At 49.9% G+C, this 21,907-nt stretch overlaps 1 protein-coding gene across 11 annotated transcripts in view; it reads left to right on the forward strand.

Moving 5' to 3' along the window:
- The window catches only part of GSE1 (Gse1 coiled-coil protein), a 103,524-nt gene that overhangs the window by 23,915 nt on the left and 57,702 nt on the right, over nt 1–21,907 (forward strand). For 2 of the 11 annotated variants that reach the window (XM_039355997.1, XM_039355998.1), the window contains exon 1: nt 10,225–12,932. The exons of 1 other annotated variant lie outside the window; for it this stretch is intronic. In XM_039355997.1, the coding sequence (XP_039211931.1) occupies nt 12,815–12,932 (118 nt within the window). In that variant the 5' untranslated portion in view covers nt 10,225–12,814. Of the gene's footprint in view, nt 1–10,224; nt 14,795–20,395; nt 21,540–21,907 lie in introns of those variants that run through there. 8 more of the 11 variants (XM_039356000.1, XM_039356006.1, XM_039356005.1 and 5 more) reach the window with 8 other exon arrangements.

The following is a 21,907-nucleotide window of genomic DNA, read 5'->3' on the forward strand; positions in this document are numbered from 1 at the left end:
ACCTTGGCTCGCTGACCTTGTTTTTTCAGAGTCAGAGGGGAATTTATATTTGGCTCGAAGGAGTCTTTCATTGCACCTAGTTTTTTGGGGATTTTAGATGTCCCTGTGAAATTGCATGCTGATGAAGGAAAGTTGATCTGGGAGAAGATGCCAGTGGAACGTTAAGGGAAGAAAAATCCAAAGAAATGGGAAATCTTGGTAGACAGAAACTCCAAATAATCCCGAACTTGCCCTGATTTTCTCTGGGGTAACAACCATCAGAGAGAAACTCTGGATAGGCTGTCAATATCATTATTCCGCCCTACAATAATAAAGGAACTTCCTGAAATCCCTGATGGATCTGTTTCTTAGCCTTGCCTACCTTGAAGAACTGAAAGGCCTGAAATAAAATCCTTGCCCTGCTCTCCAGCTCCTCTTGACACCTTGCTACCTTTTCTATCAGGGACACATGTAACATGTGAATGTGGAGGGGAACACCCCTGAACGTGTGAGGGGTGCACTGTCTCCACAGCTGCCCCTAATGGGCAGCAGGCTGGTTGCAGTTGCATCCACCTGGTTTTTTTCGTTGCTTCAAACCATTTTTTTTCTCTCGTGCTTCCAGAGAAGAACCTCAGCCAACATCTTGCTTTTGGGTGGCTGCTCCCCACAGGGACCTGTGCGATCTCCCCCTACCCAAGTCCACCTGCTGATCTGGTCCTCCTGCTGGCAGACCTTCCATCCTGGATGGGGGAAGGCCTCCGTAGACCCCAGGCCTCATTTTCTAGAGAGAGCCAGGCCTTCTTGATGCTTCCTGCCCCGACGTTCTCCAGTGGGCAAAGCCATCTGCCACCTGCTATGCTTGGCCCCAACCCTGGCCAAGAGTCACAGCTGCTTTGGGGAGCCAGCTCCCAGCCCTGGCTTTGTGCTTTATCCATTCTCATGCCTGTGGATTTTGGATGGCGTCTTGTTCAGTGGCCACCCGGAGTTCTTGGACCATCACAGCTTTGGAGAGTGAAGGGAAAAATCTGGCCTCCATTCTATGCCATCTCTGTGCTGCCTCTCTCCCCCCCCCTTATGCTTCCAGCCGAGAGAGAGGTCCAAGCATGGTTTGCACACTAAGGCAGCTCAGTTGGTGCCATTGCCCAACTGCCAGTCAGATGGACATTTTAGATGGGGAATTTCTCTGTCCTTGCATTTTGGAAGGCAGAACATCTTTGTTGCGAAGGAAGGATCCTATTCGTCACTTGCTGCATTCCTTTCAGGGGCTGAGATAAATTCATACTTGTGCATGTCTCCACATTGGCGTGGTTGTGTAATTTACATTTATGGTGAGCCAGAATTGGTTGCCTGCAAAGGAGAATTCCAGTGAATATTGGCTGGTGGGATCTGCTTAAAATGTGAAACAAAGGAGCTGATGGGTGGCAGTCAAGGCTCTCATAGTAGCAATCACATAGAGAAGAGGCAGTCATTAGCCCTGGTAAGTGAGTAACAAGAGGGGATGGAAATGGTGGTCCAAACCAATTGTGGCACAGCAGATTGTATACTCCTCAGACATAGGAAGTTGGTAGAGATGGACCATGGCTTTTATCTGTGACGGCCACCACTGTGCTCCTTACGTTGTAGACCAGAGAAAGAGTTGCTAGGTCAACCTGAAGTTACTCAATGTACCAGAGTGATTTGTAAACATGTAGTTTGCTACATTTATCAAGACAACAACTTGCTTTTCTTTCTGCTCCTCCTTTTAATCTCAGGCATGGAGAAGGAATCAGAAGGACTGACATCTTCTCCTTTGAAAAATTGGGATTGATTGCTTCCTCATCTCCACAGTCCTTTGCTGAAGACCACTGCTTAAATGACTGCTTCTCAATGTTGGCTGCTTGAAGATGGGTGGACTTCAGCTCCCAAGTGTGCTGGCTGGCTGGGGAATTCTGGGAGTTGAAGTCCACCCATCTTCAAGCGGCCAAGGTTGAGAAACGCTGGCTTAGATCCGTGCGGTGGTTGCAAATTACTGGAGATTCTTTGTTTGTAAACCTGTAGGTGGAGCAGGAAAGTACCTAGGAGTTCTCCCGAGTGAGGAAGGTTTAGGGGCCCACCCTTTAGGTGGGGATTTTCTGCTGGAAAGAGGCTGAGATTAATGATCCAAGGTCTTTGTTGAAGACTTTGAGCCTGCTTCCTGATACCTCTACAATGCTTCCTAGAACTGAAACATCGACTTGGGTTGGAAAATGAGAGATCTCCTTGTTCTAGAGCAGGGGTAGGCAACCTTGGCCCTTTTATGACTAGTGGACTTCAACTCCCAGAATTCCTGAGCTAGCATGGCTCAGCTTGGAAACCTCTCCCATTCCCCTCAGCATGGCTGGCTCAGGAATTCTGGGAGTTGAAGTCCACCAGTCATAAAAGAGCCAAGGTTGCCTACCCCTGTTCTAGAGCAAGACAGTTCAAGTCATCCACACACACCATCTACCCTTCCGAGCCCAGAAAGATGGCAGAAAGATGGCACTCTGAGCCAGTATTGTTTTCATGGACTGGTAGCTTCTCACAAAGTTTCCAGAATAGTCTTCTTTGGTCACCTAAAGTTGTCGGTGATTGATTCTGCAACCTCCCAAGCATAACACTTATGCTCGGTATAACTAGTCCTCAATTTACAACTGGAACGGAGCCTGCCCATTATGATCACAAGTTGTAATGTTCGTAAAGCGGGTCACTACAGGATTGGACCTGCTTTTATGACCTTTTTGACGGCAGTTATTAAGTGAACGCTGCAGTCATAAAGCAAGCACCGGACTGGTAAAGTGAACTCATTGTTTGCTGTGGGCCTTTTTTTGCCCAAAACCAAGGGTAAAGATAGTTTTGGGCATAAACATTGTAAAAACGTGGTTGTATTATCGCAAGATGCCTCAAACAGTGGTAAATGTGGATTTTTGAATGATCAACAGGTAATCTGTGACAAGTGGAGGAAAGGGGCAGCCATTGGAATTTTGGAACTGGGTTACAAGGGCATGTGTCATAATTCTGAACGGTCACAAAGCCATTGGTTGTAAGTCAAGGACTGAGGGGTCCTTGGTGCTCTCTGAGCGGGGTTGTTTTCTTGCAGAGGTTTCATTATCCAAACTAGTTAACTTCATCAGTGCTAGAGGAGAGAGAGAGAGAGAGAGAGAGAGAGAGAGAGAGAGAGAGAGAAGAAGGAGGAGGAGGAGGAGGAGGAGGAGGAGGAGGAGGAAGAGGAAGAGGGAAGAGGAGGAGGAGTCCTTAGCAACATCTGCAAGAAAACAACAATGCAACATCTGCAAGAAAACAATGAAGCTCAGAAACCACCAAGGACCTCAACCGTTTAACCCAGAGCTACAAAAATTCTCCTTTATAAGTTGAAAACTCTCTGTAGTTTGAGTTATAGCATCCCATCTTCAGCTGAGCCAAGCCAATATATACTGCAAGGGAAGACCTAAAAAACTTGCAACACACTGTTGAAAGCAGATACAGCACTTGGCCACTTAAATAATGAAGTGTACGTACATATACACACGCACATTTTTTAAAGCGATAGGCACTCAGACCTGTGGCAGTTGGCAAAGGACCTATCAGAAGAGAGACGGGTCTCTTTCCTCATACATGGGAAGGAATGCCTCTTTCAAAACAATTTCTTCTGCCAGAGACTCATGAATAATTTGAGATCCATTGGCAAAATACACCAGGATGCCTTTTCTTGAGAAGAATTGGATTCCTTCATTTGGATGCAAATGTATGCACATTTAATTGATCACTCAGTTCAAGGCATAGGCTACGATTTCATTTACCAGGTTACAGATGTAATAACATTCTTGCTGGGTGTTAAACAGGGCTGTGGTTAGCAAAACCTGGCCACCATATCCATCCAGAGGATTTTTTTTTTTGTTCCGGAGCAGGTCAGCATCTCTCTGTGCGTACAGTATCCCAGGTTCAACATTCAGCATTTCCCTTTTTTAAAAAAAAAAATAAAGAAAAGTTATATTGGAAGGGATGAAAAACCCCTTTTATGAGGGTGGGAGGAACCTGGAAAACTGTAGTCAGAGAAAGAACCATAATTGCCCAAGTTGGCATTCTCCAAATATTTTGGAAATAAAAGTAGTCCTCAATTTATGACAGTTCATTTACTGACCGTTCAAAGTTGCAGCGGTAGGTACTGGAAAAAGTGCCATTGCAGCACCCCCATGATCACTCAGACGCTGGGCAAGTGACTCGTATTTATGACGGTTGCAGCATCCCGGGGTCACGTGATCCCCTTTTGCGACCTTCTGACAAGCAACGGATTGACTTTGTCAGTGATTCACTTAACAACTGTGGCAAGACAGGTCTTCAAATGGGGCAAAACTCACTGGAGAACTGCCTCACTTAGCCACAGAAATGTTGGGCCCAATTGTGGTCGTAAGGCAAGGGCTACCTGTTCCGGACGTGCCATGTGGGAGACGGCAGCTGACTTGATTTGCGTCACGACCTGGGTGCAAGCTGCTGGATCAATCTGGCAAGATCTTGGTCACGTCTTTTTCTGGGAACCTCAAGCAACACATGTTTGCACATGTGCCTGTATTAAACACACAAAACTCTTCCCTCCTAACGTGGGGCAGCGATTGTTAGCAGATGGTGCTGGTATTAGGAAGAGGAAAATACACGCAATAAATTTGCTGTTTGCCAGAGTTAATTTCTTATCCCTAGGTAAAACCTTCCCACTGCCCGACACCACACCATCTGCGTAATTCATAAAACACATTATGTTGCGACTGATGGGCGGTGCGCGAGCATGTTGCGTTTCACGCTCACGGGTCTGTAGCGGACTTGGGGAGAAATACAGTGGAGGAATTTTGTTTGGATCTGGGCCTTTGTTTTCTTCCTGGCGGTCCCTTGTTCGGTCACCCTGGTTTCCCTAGTTCAGTGGTTCTCAACCTGTGGGTCAGGACCCCATTTGGGGTCGAACGACCATTTCACGGGGGTCGCCAAACAAGGCTATCCGCCATTTTTCCCCCCTTTTCTTTGGCCACGCCCCTGGCACCCGGTGATGTATAAGTGGTTGGGGGTCACCACAACATGGGGAACTGTATTATGGGGTTGCGGCATTAGGAAGGTTGAGAACCACTGCCCTAGTTTATTCTGCTTTATTTTCAGGAGACACGGGGTGAGGTTGGCATTGCAATGGGCTGTCTCGGAAACCTTCTCTCGAACGCTGACCGCAGCTAAAAGCAGCAGTGCTCAGAAATTAGTTAATTAGGCGGCCCTCAATTTAGGACCGCAGTTAAACCCAAGATTTCAATTGCTAAGTGGGACAATTGATAAGGGAGCTGTGCTCCATTTTACGCCCTTTCTTGCCACAGTTCTTAAGTGAATCACTGCAATTCTTAAGTTAGGAACACGGTTGTTAAGTCAATCTGGTTTCCCCGTTCAGAAGGTCAGAAGGCCGCAGAAGGGGATCACGTGACCCTGGGACACTGCAACCATCATAAATATGAGTCACTTGCCCAGTGTCTGAATGACCATGGGGCTGCTTCAATGGTCGTAAATGCAAAAAATGGCCATCGGTCACTTTTTCCAGTGCTGTTGCAACTTTGAACGGTCACTAAGCGAGGACTACCTGGGCATAGCTGTTCCATCTGAGCAACTACAAAGAGCCAGAGGCAGGGATTGAATACACAACTGGATTCTGGAATTAATTCTCCAGAAAAGCGGTGTTGATGACTCATAGTTTCCTCAGAGCAAAAGTGGGGGGGAAAGTCACTTTATCATTCCTGCTGGGGAGCCAGGAGGAAGCGGATTCCGCCGAGAGGCATCCAGTCTGCAGAGTTCTGGATCTTAACCCGGATTCCTGCTTGAGCCTACCCTGCAGGGCAGTGCGTCAGGCTTGCAAGGGAGATGCGCTCAAGAAACAGGCATGGCAAATAGGTTAGGAATGCTCTCGACTGCTTTAGGGAGCCTCGAAAGCATGTCCAAATTTCCCCGTGTCCGATTCTTGGCATTTCTCTGGTCTCTCCACATCTTCCGATCTTGCGCGACTTCTTTGAGTGGTTCTCTGCTCTGGCTGGTGACAGTTTCGATGGTGTCCAGCCACCGTGTTTTTAAGAAGAGACTGGACAGCCACTTGTCTGAAATGGTATAGGTGCTCATGCTTGAGCAGGGGGCTGGACTAGAAGACCTCCAAGGTCCCTTCCAGCTCTATTCTGATTCTGTTCTTTGAGGACCTGGTTTCCTTTTACTGCTAACTCTTCCAAGCACAATTGCTTCTCTAGTGAATTCATCCCCCCCCCCCACATGACATGGTGGCCAAATTAAGTGAGATCGCAGTTTTGTGATCTTGCCTTCTAGTGACATGCCTGGTGTTGTTTGTTGCTTGTTTGTCACCTTTGCTGTCCAAGGAATACGCAGGAGCCTTTTCCGGCACCACAGCTCAAACAAGTTATTATACCAAGCAAAATCAAGGCGGGGTTATTTAGAATTCCTTTCTCACGCTTTGGTCATTCACAAGACTGAGCAATCTTTCCTGGAAGCCCCTCCCTTCAATCTTTGCTCATTCCTTCCTCCTTCCCAAGGCCCGACATTCCTTCTTGGCATTCCCACATCCCTCTTGAGAAGGACAGTGGCACGGTAGCAAAACTGCTTTGCGTAAAGAAAGATTTCAGCCTCTCGACAGACACTATTATCACCTCCAGCGCTGTGACTTGCGTCCTGAATTTCTATGAACGTGGCAGTCAAAATTTGGGAACGGCCTCCCTTTTTGCTTCAGGGCTTGAAGAGCCAGGCCCATCAGGTAGATTGGAATGCAACTCCCATCCTTCCCAGCCGCTACGGGCAGGGCTTGTCTCAACAGCGGAAAGCATGGTGGGCTGAATGCAAGGCTCTGTTGGGCAGGCAGGCTGTAAAATAAGAAGCATTGCAGTTCAGTCCAAGGGAATGGAGGACGTTCCTCTATTGTGGGGTCCTTCTCTGATCAGCTCTTTACCACCACCACCCCCTGTAGGTGTCCCGAAACAGGAGCAAGCTGTTCAGATTCTCCAGATTCTCACATTGCATCGGAGGTTGTGACATGATAGCAGGGGTGGTCAATAAGAGAGAAGCAACCTGGGACTAAGAAGAAATTTCCTGACAGAACAAATAAACAGTGGAGCGGAAGTTGTGGTTGTGTCATCACTGAAGACTTTTAAGAAGAAACTGGACAGCCATTTGTCTGAAACGGTATAGGGTTTCCTGCTTGAGCAGAGGGTTGGACTAGTACAGTGGTTCTCAACCTTTTTAATGCCGCGACCCCCAACCGGTCGTGAGTCGAGGACTACTCAACCGGTCGTAAGTCGAGGACTACTCAACTGGTGCAGCACCGTTTGCAGAATGGGACTTTTGGCGGGCTCAGCAGGGCAGAGACAGCCTGGACAATTCCTATTGGCTTTTGAAAGCCAATAGAATTAGACTCTATTCAAGAGAGTCTATTCTATTGGCTTTCAAGACCCAATAGAATAAAAGGGAGTAGCACAGCTAAGGAAAAGGGAAAAAAAATGGCGGACTGCGTTGTTTGGTGACCCCCGTGAAATGGTCGTTCGACCCCAAATGGGGTCCCGACCCACAGGTGGAGAACCGCTGGGCTAGAAGATCTCCAAGGTCCCTTCCAACTCTGTTATCCTGTTAAATTCTGCCCCCTTCCCTGGTCAAGATCAAATCTCTATCTTGGCTGACCAGCTCCTCCTCCTCTCCCTTCCCAAACCAGGTGATTAACAGGTCTTTCATTGCTGCCCTGTTCACCCTCTGTTGGCGAGATTGATAGAGATTGCCGCTGATCTTTGCTAGGACAGGCAACGTTATCATTAATACTCCCATTCCCCCCCCCTTCTCGTGACACATAAATCTCCTATCAACTCAGGCAGTCAACGCAGTCTGCCAGGCGCCTTTAACCACACACCCCACCCTTCTCAGTAAGCGCTTGGTGGGGACCGGGAATTTGAGCAAGAGCTTCCCGATGCAACCAAAGGTGGGGGGCAAAGATGTGGGGATGGGAGAGAAGACACCCGTGTCTGCCATGGGGCAGATGCTATCTCCCATTTCTTTTGTGCCCCCTGAGTATTTCAGGACAGTCCAGGGCTTTTTGGGCCAACAGGAGTGTTACCTGCACCTCTGTTTTGCAGGTGAGTTACCGGCACAGAAGCTGCTGCTTCCTTTGTCAAAGCCCCACCATTGCACGTAGGTGTGTTAGCACTTATAAGCGTGCACCTGCCCTCTATTTTTCTGCCTCTTCCAGCTGGGCTCCCGATTGTCGTTCAGTAGGCACAGCCTCTCCATCCCCAATGGGTGCCTTGTAGATCTCCATCCTGTCGGTCTGGCATTCCTGTGCAGAGATGGGGTAAGCCAGTGGTGGCAAACCTATGGCACACGTGCCAGAGGCGACATTCGGAGCCCTCTCTGTGGGCACACGTGCCGTTGCCCCAGCCTTGTCTCCTCCCGTGATTCCCTCCTCACCAGCAGCCCCCCTGGAGGAGAGTCGCCCCCGAGCGTGGCCCACGTGGAGCAGCGCAGCCAAGGACAGGGCAGCCAGGCAGCGTAGACAAGACTCTGCCCTCACACCCCATCATGCACAGTTGATGCTGCAGGGCATGGGCAGAGGGCATGGCCGCAATGGTGCTGCTGGGCTGTCTGGGTGATCTGCGGCGGGCCCTGGAGGCAGTGAGTGGTCCTGCAGACAGGCAGGGTGGGGACAGGTCAGGGGGTGGAGCGGGGGCATGGCCAGTTTTGGGGCACTCGGTCTCCAAAAGGTTCACCATCCCTGGGGTAAGCATTCCAGACTCGGGTGCTCTTTCCAGGTCCTGGGGTACTCCCTGCTGTTCTATGTATGCATTTTTAAAATCTGTGCTGGATATGTGTCCAGGCATGTGCAGAGCCAATCTTAGAGGGCTCAAACTCTGGATGGAGAGGATCCAGGCTCACGTGGAGTAACCAGAGAAGAGAGGAGGAGGGCACAGGAGCAAGCAGAAGGAGATCCAGACCTCCACCACCCAATGTTCTCCTGATGGCCCTGTGGATTTGCCAGCCAACACAAGAGTGGCCTGGGGGAGGCTGCGAGACACTTCCCTAAAGGATTGGCAAGTCCGAAAAGGAGGGGTGGACAGCTCTGACCTCGGCAGATGGCCTGCTCAGAGACCTCCTGGGGGGGGGTAACGTCTCTCTGAACCTCTCCAAGCCCCGGCCAAGTCAGACCGAGGCGGGAGGCGCATGGCTTGTGAGCTTGCAGAAGGCTTTTGCGAAAAGGCAAGGCGCAGAGCGTAGGCCTCCTGGAGTTTTGGCTTGATTGTGCCCTCCCCTTGAGGCAGCCCTTGACAGAACCGACCCCCAGCCCCAGCCCACCCTGGGTCCCCTGCCTTTGCTCTTTCTTGCCCCTTCCTTTGCCCCCCCCCTTCCGTCTTCTCTTTTCATCCCCTGTGCCAGCTAAAGCCTGGGCGAATGTCTAATCTCCAATTTTATTCGTTAGAGCTCCAGCCTGATTTACATAATCCACATAATCACCCCGGTTTTAATTGCCCACAACTCTGCGGAAAGATCATGTGGTTAAGTAGTAAATCATAATTAGATAAATAATTGGTTTGGCCACAGCAAGCTGCTTTGTTATACCTGCCATCTGCTGGGCAAGTCCCCCCCCCCTCCCTTTCAATTAGAACAATGGGCCTCGGATGGCCCCTCCCCTTTCTTATCTGCAAAGGGGGCAATGGAGGGGGTTGGGGGGGTGGGAATGATGGAGCCTGGATCCCTGCCCAGTCTCTCTCTTTCTCTCTCTCTCTCTCTCTCTCTCTCTCTCTCTCTCTCTCTTTCTGTGCATGGCTGTTTCCCATCCTTGCATCCTTCACAGATGCATTAGCCATTTATTAACTGAGCCGGCTTATTGCATCAGAATGAGAAATTTGACTTCTTTGCATAAAAGGGAGAGTGGGAGGGGGAGTGCAGGGGAGCTGCTGCGCTGGGAGGGAAATGTGTAGCCCTCAGGGTCTTCCCATTAGTTCTGCTCCACTGGCGGATCCATAGGGCCAGATTATGCATGTGGTGAAAGAGAGGGGGGGGAATGACAATTATCTGGAGGGGGGAAAGTTAGCTCACCTGATCACCCTCCCCAAGAGCTAGCCAAGGAAGAAATCTCTCTGGGGGGTGGGAGGGGGCTTCCAAGAAACTGACTTTGGAAGTGTTTGGGGGTTTTATTTTAAGAGGAGGCTTCCTTTGTGGGGTTGCATGTCTGTGTATTTTAAAGGGAAGGGGCTGATCTTGTCATCACGGGGGGGGGACTTTTAATATTTTTGCAAATCTCCCTGGGTCCTTTCTGAGCTCAAGTCCCCCGTCATTTAAGATCTCGGTCTGCAGAGAGCTTTACAGGTGGTACTCTTGCCTCCAGGAAACTTTTAATCTCTCTCATTCACACGCGTCGTTCTCTCTTCCTTCCCTACTGAGTTCATCTAATGGTGCCTCTTTCGCCACCACAAAAAAGCAAGACAGAGTTCACAATGAGTTGACTTTGCTGAAAGTGGAGCCCTGGCCAGACCAGAAGGACACGTGGGTCAAGAGTTAAGGGCAGGTGGGCAGGGATGTTTCAACCAGTCCAGCTGAATTTGCAAGTGCCTTCCTCCAAGGCAGAGAACACGTTCTCTTTTCTTGCCTCTCGAACTGTCTTGCTCTTTTTTTCAGATCAGTCTGCATTTTTTGGGCTTTCCTCATCTCTCCTCTCTCTCCTCCGCCTACTTTTTAAAATTTATTACTGCAGATGTTTGCACGAAATCAAGATCTTTTGTTGGCGAGCTGTATTCCCTTCTCTCCCGTCTCCTACCTTCCCGTGTGTCTTCTCCAATGTAGAGAAAGGGCCATGAAGCCCAAGTCCCTCAAAACCGGCGTGGGATGCACAAGGAGCTGGGAAAGGTGGGCTGGGACTGAGATTCAGAAGGTCATGAATCCCAGGGAAGGTCCCGTCTCAGATGGTGTGGAGGGTTGGTTTCCAAGTGTTTCATTACCAGGCTAAATAATGTCTTCAGTGGAATTTAGGGAATGCCAGTGTTGGCGTTCTTCTACTTGTAAGGGCTTTGTGTGGTCAGTAGTGATGGGAGGATCACATCAGGTGAGGGTCTTGTGATGGTCAGGTGTGGGTCACATCAGGTGAGGCCTTTGTGAGGGGCCTTGTGATGGTTCAGATGAGGGTCTTATGATAGGTCTTGTGATGGGTCACATCAGGTGAGGGTCTTGCGATGGGTCCAAAATTCCAACATTCAGAAACCAACCCACAAGCTTGGAGAACAATTCTCCACCCTCATCCTACACCTGAGCTACAGATATTGCATGCTTTCTCGCGTTACGTTTCTGCCCCGGACTCAAGATTCCTTTTATCAGACCAATATCTTGGGTTGTGGCTTTTCCTTCTGTTCCTCAAGGTCATTCCTTCTTCTCATTATAAACAGCAAACACGTGCAATCTAAATAGGAATGGAATGACCCTACCTGTCCTTTTTAAATGCACGAGCACCTTGGTCCTTAACAAGACAGTGATGAATAATTGAAATGCCCAGATAGAATCTTCAAGGAGGAAGAGGTGAAGTTCACGTCTCTGCTCGGGACAGGAACCTGAACTAAAATCATCTCCGAAAAGCCATCGGGGTAATTCTGCCCCAATCTGCTACTCGCCCGCTGCTCCTTGATGCATACAGAGGGCTCAGAGCAGGGAGCGATGGAGACATCCCCCTTGGTGCCCTCGCGCCCTCTGCAAATTGCTTGCCAAACACGGGCAATCTGCCTGACTCTCATTTTTCCGGTTGCTCTCAGAATAAAAACCCTTATTAAACCGGCTTGTCGTCATTTAGCAGATCAGTGATCCACAGCCGGGCGATCGGTGACAGAGCCTGTGAAAATTGTGTGGGTTAAACGAGTGGCACGGCAAAGGCAGGAGACGCCGGCTTGTGGCGGGGAGAGTGGAAAAAGCTCAGTGCGGCTTCTTCAAACTGGCAGGAAGCCTATTAAACAAGTCCAGCCAGTTCTCACGACCACAACTGAGCCCAAAGGTCACGTCGTTAAGTGAGGAACTTGTTAAGTGAGCGTTGCCCCGTTTTGTGACTTTTCTCACCACGTTTGTTAAGTGAATACACTTTCAGTTCTTAAATGAGCGACACAGTTGTTAAGCGAATCTGGTTTCCCCATTGATTTTTGCTTGTCAGAAGGTTGCAAAAGGGGATCAGCTGACTCCGGGACACAGCAACCGTCAACTAAATATGAGTCAGTTGTCAAGCATTCGAATGTAAATGTGAGTCAGTTGTCAAGCATTCGAATGTAAGCCACGTGACTGGGGATGCAGCTACGTTCATAAGTGTGAAAAATGGTCATGTCCCTTTTTTCCAGCATCGTTGTAACTTGGAACAGTCACGAAATGCACTGTTGTAAGTCAAGGATTCCCTCTACCTACAGCTAGCCTGGGGTGCCTGAAGAATCTTCTCCCCACCAGCTCCCATAGGGAGCAACAGGGCAGGCAAGGCAGCGATCTCAGTTCTTAAGCCAGGGGTTCCAAACTCCTCTTAGCCCCATAGGAAGTCCCCAGCAGTTCTTCCTGCAAAAACCAGCTTGGGAGAAGTAGAGTTAAAAATCAGGTCCCTACAACCATGGAAGTTCCGAAGGTGCATCCTCCATACACAATCTCCTGTTTTATTAGCCCAGCACGTTCTAGGCCTCCCAGTCAGGTTTTGGCAGGAGAAAACTAGAGCCATAGAAGAGGCTTCCAGCTGGATAGAAACAGCAGAGCAATTGCTACGTTGAAGGCCGTCCTAGGTACTTTCCATCAAAAACTGGTTTGACAATCCTGTTTCTTCCACCGGCTAATAATGTTTGCCCAAGACGGAGTTTATTTACCATGGGCTCTTCATTCAGTCAGGCCGTTCTTTCTTCCCGGAGCCTTAGTAGGAGAACAGCTGTCGTTTTCCTCCGAGGAGTCCAGGCCAGGTCAGTGATTTGCATGGACCCAACTTAAAGTTTCTTGGGGATTCTGCAGATGTTCGTTAAAGTTGGATACTTAGAGCTCCTTCCTTGCATGGGATGACAGGTACCGAAGATGGACGGTGCAACCACTTGTCTTGGGAGCTTGGAGTGAGGTAGCCCAGGGCCAGGATTGTTAAAGAAGATGGTTTCATTTCAAGAGGCAGCACTGGCTGTATGAGGGCCTTCCTGTTTTGATTTCTTATTTATCGATTGCAAATGACAAATCAGCCTCGTCCGGGACCCCCAAGCAAGTCAGTGGAAGCTCAGAACAACCTGCCCTTTGCTACATCCAGACCAGGAGACACTTGGGAGGCCTTATGGAAGTGATGAGAAAGACCATTGCTGCATCTCTGCCGGCTGAAATCCTGGGTTAGTCTCTGAGGAGGAGGCTTCTTAGGAGCAGTGAATTAAAGCTGCTCTGATAGTTTGTCTAATTGAAAGGCTGCCTAAAGAGGGAGATTACTGCCGGAATGTTTTTTTCTCCATGCCCTTGTAAGGGTTGGATCAAAGAGGAGAAATGAACCCTTCCCTTGGGAATCACTCTGCTCCCGGCCTCTAGCCAAGGCCCTCGGGAACTGTTGTGTCCTTTCGAGCCAGCAAGGCCAGAGATCCTGAATAACCCCCTTTAAAATCTCGATTCTCTAGAGTAGACCCAAAGCTAGGAGGCAGATAAGTTGATCCCTTGGAAACAGACTGTGTTTTATGGGATTCTTGGTGCTCTCTAAGTTTGGTGGTTTCCCTGCAGACGTTTCATGACCCAACTAGGTAACATCATCAGTGCTGTGTTTTGCCTGTTAGCTATAAATTATTGGGGGAGGGAGAGGGGGCTGAAACAGGAAACATTTTGCGGTGGGAACTTCCAAGCAAGTTCTCAGCTGCCTCCATTTGAAAAGAGAAGGGAGACTTTGCTGGAAGCTTGGAGGGAGGGAGGTTGCATCTTCCAAGCTTTTCTTTTTAGCTTGAGCATCTGTTCTGGTTGCCTGGACAAACTTTCAGGGGCTCCCAGGTTCTGAATGTAGCCATGGGCTTGTAGCTGCGAGATGTGGAAGGGGTGATGATTTGCTAACTTGTCTGACCTGGGAGCCCTCAGGTCTTCTGCCAGCTTCTGTGGGGTATCTCTTTGCCCTGGCTTGGACGTGCCAGCCAAGTTTCCTCACATGAACATGATCAGGGGAGACGTGATCTCTGGGCTCCAAGCAGTCGCCTAATTAATCTGCTAATGAACCATGCTGTTGATATCCTTTGGATCTTTGAAGCAAGAGTCTGAAATGATGCAATCAGCTTGGCGAGAGCCACCTTCTTTCCATCATCACCATCCCGGCCATAATAAATATCAGCGTTGTTGCAACCAGGTGGTATTCCTGCCTAATTTCACCCACGCAAGTCCAGTTCAAACATCTAGGTGACTGATGTAATCCTTTCTTCCTGCTTCGATGGGCAGAGTTGGGGGAAGAGAGAGGGAGAGATTCCAGGAGGTGGTTCAAAATGTTTTGATAGCCAGGTGTTGATGCTTTGGAGCAGGTAAACCAACTTAGGGAGATCTGGCGTTAGTTAGGCTTCTTCGTGGCTTAGTCTGTGGAGGTTCTGTTGGGCGAAGATTCTTCTCTGAGAAGAAGCCCTTGAGCTAAATGGCAGGCCAGAGGCACATCTTTCAGAACAAGCTGGTGAGAGACAGAAAAACGGCGCTTTCTTGCTCCTTTATCTAGTCGATTCCATACTTCACAGCCAGCCACCCCTAAGGACAGACACAGTTGTGGGACAGAAATGGCTTTACAACAGTTTGCCTAGGAACACAGAAGCCTGCAGAGAACCCAACGGCAAAACGGGTAGGTGTGCAATCTCTCCATCTTAATTTTATTGTATTGTGCCTGGGACAGCTCAGGTGTAGGTGGTTACCCAGTTTCATAAGACCTCATGGCACGTATATTCCCAGGTGTTGCATCACCTGGTTGCACCTCCTAATCCATCACAATCTGTATGAAAGGATCCATCACCTCTGGCTACCATGTTTTTCAGGGAATCATGGATCCTCAGTGCTGCTCGTGTTCCAGCCTGCACGCCTTAACTGTCATATTCTAGAGGCCTTCAAGTTTGGCCATGAATTAAACTCCTGTTTAAGGTGTGGGATAGAAGTAACCTGTGGAGCCTGTTATACCTGTGCTTCACAGTATTATGGCTGTATTCTGCTCATGGTAAACTGTTAGTGTGGCTTGCAATCTTCATCAAGGTGTGAGGGTGTTGATCTTGGCTTCGATGACTTTTGAGGTAGATCCTAGTTAATGTAAAGAAGATGCTGAGATGCTAGAAATAGTACAGAGAAGAGCAACAAAGATGATTAGGGGAGAGGAGGCCAAAACATAAGAAGAGCAGATGAAGGAATTCAGTATGTCTAGTCCAGTGAAAAGAAGGACCAAGTGACATGATAGCACTTCCAATATCTGAGAGGCTACCACAGAGAAGCGGGGGGTCAACCTATTGTCCAAAGCACCAGAAGGCAGGACAAGAAACAATGGATGGAAACTAATCAAGGAGAGAACCAACCTAGAACTAAGGAGAAATTGCTTGACAGTTAGAACAATTCAATAGTGGAACATGTTATAGAACCTTTCTTCCCATGATTGAAGCTGTGGGTGCTCCATCATTGGAGGTTTTTAAGAAGAGACTGGACAGTCATTTGACTGAAATACTCTAGGGCAGGGGTAGGCAACCTGGCTCTTTTATGACTCGTGGACTTCAACTCCCAGAATTCCTGAGCCAGCGTGGCTCAGCTTGGAAACCTCTCCCTTTCCCTCAGCATGGCTGGCTCAGGAATTCTGGGAGTTGAAGTCCACGAGTCATAAAAGAGCCACGGTTGCCTACCCCTGCTCTAAGGTCTCCGGCTTCCAAGGTCCCTTCCAACTCTGCTATTCAGCTAATGTAGATTGTCTTCTTACAGGTAGGGGTCTACACATCTCAGATTTGGGAATTATTTTGCTTTTGGGAAATTCTAAGCCCCACCATCTCTTGTTCCAAAACTAATCCATTTTCCTCGAAATGCATCCTCCCATCTGGCAGATGAAGGGCCCTTGACCATTGGTAGATTGTCATCTTCCTCTTCTGCTCTTTTTTTATTTCTCCCCATGCTCAAGACTCAGCTTCCTTTCTCCCTGCGGGTCCCTCTCTCCCCCCCCCTCCAAATTCACATCCCAGCCCTGAGAAGCGTGGCAGGCAAAATCCATGCTCTGCGTCTTGCTTTCCGCTTTTTTTCTGCTCCATTTGCTGGCAGCCAGAAAGAGAGAATCTCTCCCCGTTGCATTTGGTAATATATTATTAGTTCCGCTGCTTTCGCTCCTGTGAGCTCAAAATAGCTGCGTTCGGAGCAGGCGGTGGGTGGCACGGGTTGAGTTCAATGGCGGCCGATTCCTGAAGGATGCTTGTCTATTATTCACGGCTTTTAGAGGGGCCTGTGCGCTGCCACCGAGGCGAGCCAGCCGGGGGTTTTAAACGCCAGTGCTGAACTCAGATGTGTTCAAGGTCTCTTGGCAATCCCTCTGGGGGGGGGGCAGGTGTGAATTCCTGGAGGGGCCGAGGCTTCGCCAGCTGCACCAGCCTGGCTCGCTGGTAAAGGGCAGGGCAGGCGCTGGAGTCATCCTGATTTATGGCCTCCTCCCCCCCCTCCACTCCAAGCACATTTACCTTGCCTGCCGCTTCTGGGGAGCGCCTATAAATCTCTCACTGCACCTGTCTCCACCGCCTGGTAATTGCTGCATCCTTCAGATGCCAGGCACTTTGAGGCCTGACCTCCATCTTTTATGAGCCTGGGAGAGTGGCTGGGGGTGTGAGGGGGGGCTGTCAGTACATCCAGAGGCCAGGTGGCGCAGACCCTCCCCCAGAGAAATAAGCCCAGAAAGAACAGAAGCAGCGCCAGCAGCTGGAGCACCTGGGAAGGTGGCAGCGTCCGTCCCTTGGAGTCGCTGCAGAAGGAGGCTTGGTTGGTTGGATTTTCGGTAGCTGGCTGGTTGTGGGTCAGGATTTAACAGTGGGGTGCCCATCGTCCGTGCCTACTTAGAAATATTCTTCTCTGTGGCTTGATAATTCCTGGCAAGGCGAATCGGATTCACGCGGATCAGTCTACTTGCAAAGCTTGCTTTGTTTGAACATCTTAATCCTTAGAAGCAAAAGGGGAACATCCTGAATTCAGACTGGCTGATGATAAGATATTTGGGGGAGGGGCAAACCGCCGGGGGGGGGGGGCGCTGTATTACAGCCCCAACGTGATGTCCTTTGGGCCAGGTTACCTGGCCATCCTTGGTGATGATGTATGTTATGGTTCCTATTTCGCCAAGGCAAAATCCTGTGGCTTTGTTTGGAGTCGGCTTAACAAGTGGCATGAATGCAGACAGTCCTCGCTCAGCAAACATGGTTGGGACCAACAACTCCCTTGCTAAGTGAGGCAGTCACTAAGCAAGACACAATGGTGGCTTGCAATTTTACCGCAGAGTTCTCTCTTGATTCTGGTTATTGGAAGCTGATTGTCCCGTCACACAATTGAGATTTGGAAACTTTGCAATGGTCGTAAGTGGGAGGACTGGTCATAAAGCTGCTCTTCAGCACCGCCGTAACTTTGGGCAATTGCTGAACAGGACAGTTATCAAACGAGGACTACCTTTAGTGCTTTGGAAATCACGGTTTATGGCTTCGCATCTCAGGAGAAGTCAGCTCTCAAACGTGTGTGTGTGTGTGTGTGTGTGTGTGTGTGTGTGTTTACAGCTCCTCCCCCCCCCAAGAAGACCAATGCTACCTCACCATCCAAGGATGCTCTCCACACCCTCTCCGAATTGGCAAGCTCGGTCCTTCTGTCTTTTAATTTTCATTTTTAAAGGGGATTGCCACCTGACACTATCCAAGGCTTTCTCTGCGGTTGTGTGGATGCTTTCCTGTTTACCTGGAGGCGCCGATGATGACCTTGCCGTGTGTGATGCAAGGAGCTGCTGCCTTCTCCTGCTTTGTGAGAGGCGAGTCAAAAGGGAGCCTTGAATGGCATCAGCTGTGCCATCCCAAAGAGCAGCTGGGGGGGGGGCTGCTGGGTCCCCTCCCACAAGCTCTTCCTTTCCGTATCTCCTGGCAGGGAATCTTTGCAGGGGGGATCTAGCTGTCCCAGTTCCAGCTGAACTGTCAACCAGATTTGCAACAAGCTTTGCCTGGAAGCGTCCACAGCTCAGGCCTTCCAGGGGATGAGGGGTCACCATGCTGGATTGTGGGGCCAGAAGGGAAATACTGTCCAGCCCAGCAGAAGGGGGGGGGCTTCCTGTGGGAGAGAGATCTTTCCTTGAATGGGGAACCAGGGATGGCTGCACAACATCTGCCAGCATTTCTTCTTCACTGGGCCGGCTCCACGGGGCCCCTGGGAGAAGGAATTCAGCCATCTTTGGAGGTTCTCCTGTGGGCTGAGCAGATCAACAGCTGGCCAGCTGCTGCCTTCTAGTGGTGGCTAGAGGTAGTGCTGCCCCTCTCTTCCATCCGCTTAGAGCAGGGGTTCTCCACCTGTGGGTCGGGACCCCATTTGGGGTCGAACGACCATTTCACGGGGGTCGCCAACCAACGCAGTCCGCCATTTTTCCCCCCTTTTCCTTAGCTTTGCTACTCCCTTTTATTCTATTGGCCTTTGAAAGCCAATAGAATAGACTCTCTTGAACAGAGTCTAATTTCCAAAGTCCCAGTCTGCAAACGGTGCTGCACCAGTTGAGTAGTCCTCGACTTACGACCGGTTGGGGGTCGCGGCATTAAAAAGGTTGAGAACCACTGACTTAGAGGGTGTGAGGTGGTCTGTTCTCCATTGTAAGAGCATCAAAATGATTTGGACTAAAGAATTAAAACCTGCAGAAAGGAGAACTTATCCAATAGGATCCCTGGACCTGAAAGATTTGTGGATTTAGAGACTTGAAGTGTAGCAACCAGACGGTGGCTTCCAGACAGTGTATTCCAGATCCAGACATTAGCCTCTGAGCTTCTAGGCCAGGCGGTCAAGCTGGATGATGGCCTTCCAAACAGAAATGCAGACAAAAGCTGGCCTTGAGCGAAACACCCATTGCCCACAATTAACAAGCCAGTTGTGAAAGGATAGGTGGGTATTGTCCTATCTCTCCTTTCACAACGGGCTTGTTAATTGTGGGCAATGGGAGGGGAGCAGGAATCCGAGAGGCTGGGAGAGGAGAATAGACGGATAAACAATTGGGACAGCAGGCAAATGAGCTGATAGCTTATCTCATAAATAGCAATTTAGCCCAGCTGGAGAGAAAGCGAGAAGGAGCTTGTCAAATCACACAGAGACTCCACCTTGGTGAATTCACTATGCATGAGGCAGGGGAGGTCCTCTTACCATTTCCAAGGTTTTGCATTTAATGCTAAAGATCGCCTATTGAGATCTGGGCAATTCTAGTGTCTTGGTTGCACCCAGTTCTGGACAGGAAGACTGATCTCGTCCCACGGAGGGATCTTCCTAGCGTAATCAGGGCTAAACAAACCAACTTTCATCAGAGCCACAAGGGTTGCCGGCAATTGTGGGAGGGGTCCTTACAGCTTTTTGTTGTGCTTCCATCGGTGAGCCGAAGCTGAGCAGAGGTCTTCAGAACAGAAAAGTTTGTGTCTGGAGATGAACATTGTGTCCTTACACCCTGATGCTATTTTGAGGTTGTGGCAACTGAGAGACATCGCGCTTGAATCGGGAGAATACTGTTTCCCAACCTTGGCAACATTAAGATGGGTGGACGTCAACTCCCAGAATTCCCCAGACCTGAAGATGGGTGGATGTCAACTTGGAGTTGAAATCCACATAGCTCAGAGCTGCTGAGGTTGAGAAATGCTCCCTAGAATATAAAAATAGCTTCCTCCCTCTCCTTCCTTCCTTCCTTCCTTCCTTCCTTCCTCCCTCCCTCCCTCCCTCCCTCCCTCCCTCTTCCTTCCTTCCTTCCTTCCTTCCTTCCTTCCTTCCTTCCTTCCTTCCTTCTTTCCTTCCTTCCTTCCTTCCTTCCTTCCTTCCTTCCTTCCTTCCTTCCTCTCCTTCCTTCCTTCCTCCCTCTCCTTTCTTCCTTCCTTCCTCCCTCTCCTTCCTTCCTTCCTTCCTCCCCTCCCTCCCTCCCTCCCTCTTATTTTTGCCTTCCTAAAGGACCTTTAAGTCACACACACACACACACACACACACACACACACACACACACACACACACGTATTCCCTGGAGAAATCAAAGTGTCTTTCCTCCAATTGCACCCTTCCCAGGGGGGATGATGCTGAACGTCAGAACCGATGCCTTGTTGTCTCCAAGAAGCTGAAGCGGCGGCTGAGGGCGAAGGCGTGCAGAGAGGAGCTGTTCTCTCCCGCCCACTCTCTTCTCCCTTGACAGCCTGCAAGCATCTCATTCCCACTCCCCCCCCCCACAACTGACAAGCGCCCTCCCCTGTCACCCAAGGCAGGCAGACAGGTTTCACTTCTTGGCCTGGGGCGTCTCCCCTTTCCATGATGCCACGGAGGAGGAGATGGCAGCTTCCCAGCGCCTGGTTCACTGCCAGGAGCGAAATCAAAGGCCTGGGCAGCGCCAGCCAGCGTGGTGAAGCCTGGCAAGTGCTGACAAACACGCTCGCTCAGGATTCTCGGAGGCCGTTGGAGAGACACACCTGCATCAGGCAAAGCGATACCGGGGAGCCAGGTGCTAACTGGGCACAGCCAGCTTTTCAGGGAACGCTGCTTCGGCGTCAGGGGCTCCGGAGAGAGAGACAAAGCTCTGAATTTAAGCTTTTCCAACATTTATTTTGTAACCTCGTTGCCCTGCCCTTGTTTGCACATTACAAGAGCTGGGCAAGACGCAGGAAAGCTTTGACTCTAAAGTAGGGGTGGGCAAGTACTACTCCTCTATGACCTGTGGTCTTCCAACTCCCAGAATCCCTGCTAGGTGGGCCAGCCCCGCTAGCCTAGCTAGGTGACCCCCACCCACCCACCAGCCGCCTTCTGCTCTCTTCCATGCGTTGCTTTGCTGCAGAGCCAAAACTGCAGCGTTGCATTCGAGGAGACAGGCAGTCTGTCTCCAGCGGGTCATCCGAGGCACTCTGTAACTTCAGCAAAATTGCAAGGTGCTGACGGCAACCACCAGGTTCCCGTTGGGCTGCAGCAGGTGGAGTCTCTCCTCCCCACCTAGCACCTCCGTGCGGCGCATCGGTTGGATGTCTGCCTGTGGGGCAGCTGTTTGACAGCGGGCAGCCGGCCAGAAAGAAGGCGTGCTTTAAAAAAAAATAAAACCAGAAAGGCAGCCAGCTGGTTTGTTTGCTGAAAAGCAGCACCCAATTCTGGTTTGGTGTGGGGTTTCCCCCCCCCCCCAGGACTGTTGATGCAGGAAAGAACAGAACGGGAGAGAAAGGGGTAGAAGAACTGTACTGGCACTGAGGGTGGGGCTTTTGGCACCAACAGATGGTTTTGGGGGGCAGAGGACACAAAGGAGGACTCCCTCCCCATTTCTGTTGGCTGTTTTGTTCTTCCAGTGGATGCAAACATCGAAGCAAGAGAAGGAACTTTTGATATTTGGGGTGCTTCCCTTTGCAAAGGTGAGTTTCAGAATGATTTCACACACTCTCTCTCTCTCACTCTCTTCCAGTTTTCTGGGAGTCAACTTCTCTTTCTGGCCTCCTTTTTTGGTGGGGGGGGGGGCTGGCCACTAAATTTTACTGAGGGGTAACCAGATGTCTACAGGAGAAGCGTCATACGATGCTTTCAATCAGTGTTTCTCAACCTCAGCCCCTTTAGGTTGGGTGGACTTCAACTCCCAGAATCCCCCAGCCAGCCATGCTGACTGCAGCATTCTGGAAGTTGAAGTCCATTCATCTTGAAGCATGCTGGCTGAGGGATTCTGGGACTTGAAGTCCCACACATCTTAAAGGGGCCAAATTTGAAAAAACACTGTTGTAAATCAAGG

The sequence above is a fragment of the Crotalus tigris genome, unplaced genomic scaffold, assembly GCF_016545835.1.
Source record: "Crotalus tigris isolate CLP2741 ecotype Arizona unplaced genomic scaffold, ASM1654583v1 scf7180000018783.1386937, whole genome shotgun sequence".
NCBI lineage: Eukaryota > Metazoa > Chordata > Lepidosauria > Squamata > Viperidae > Crotalus > Crotalus tigris.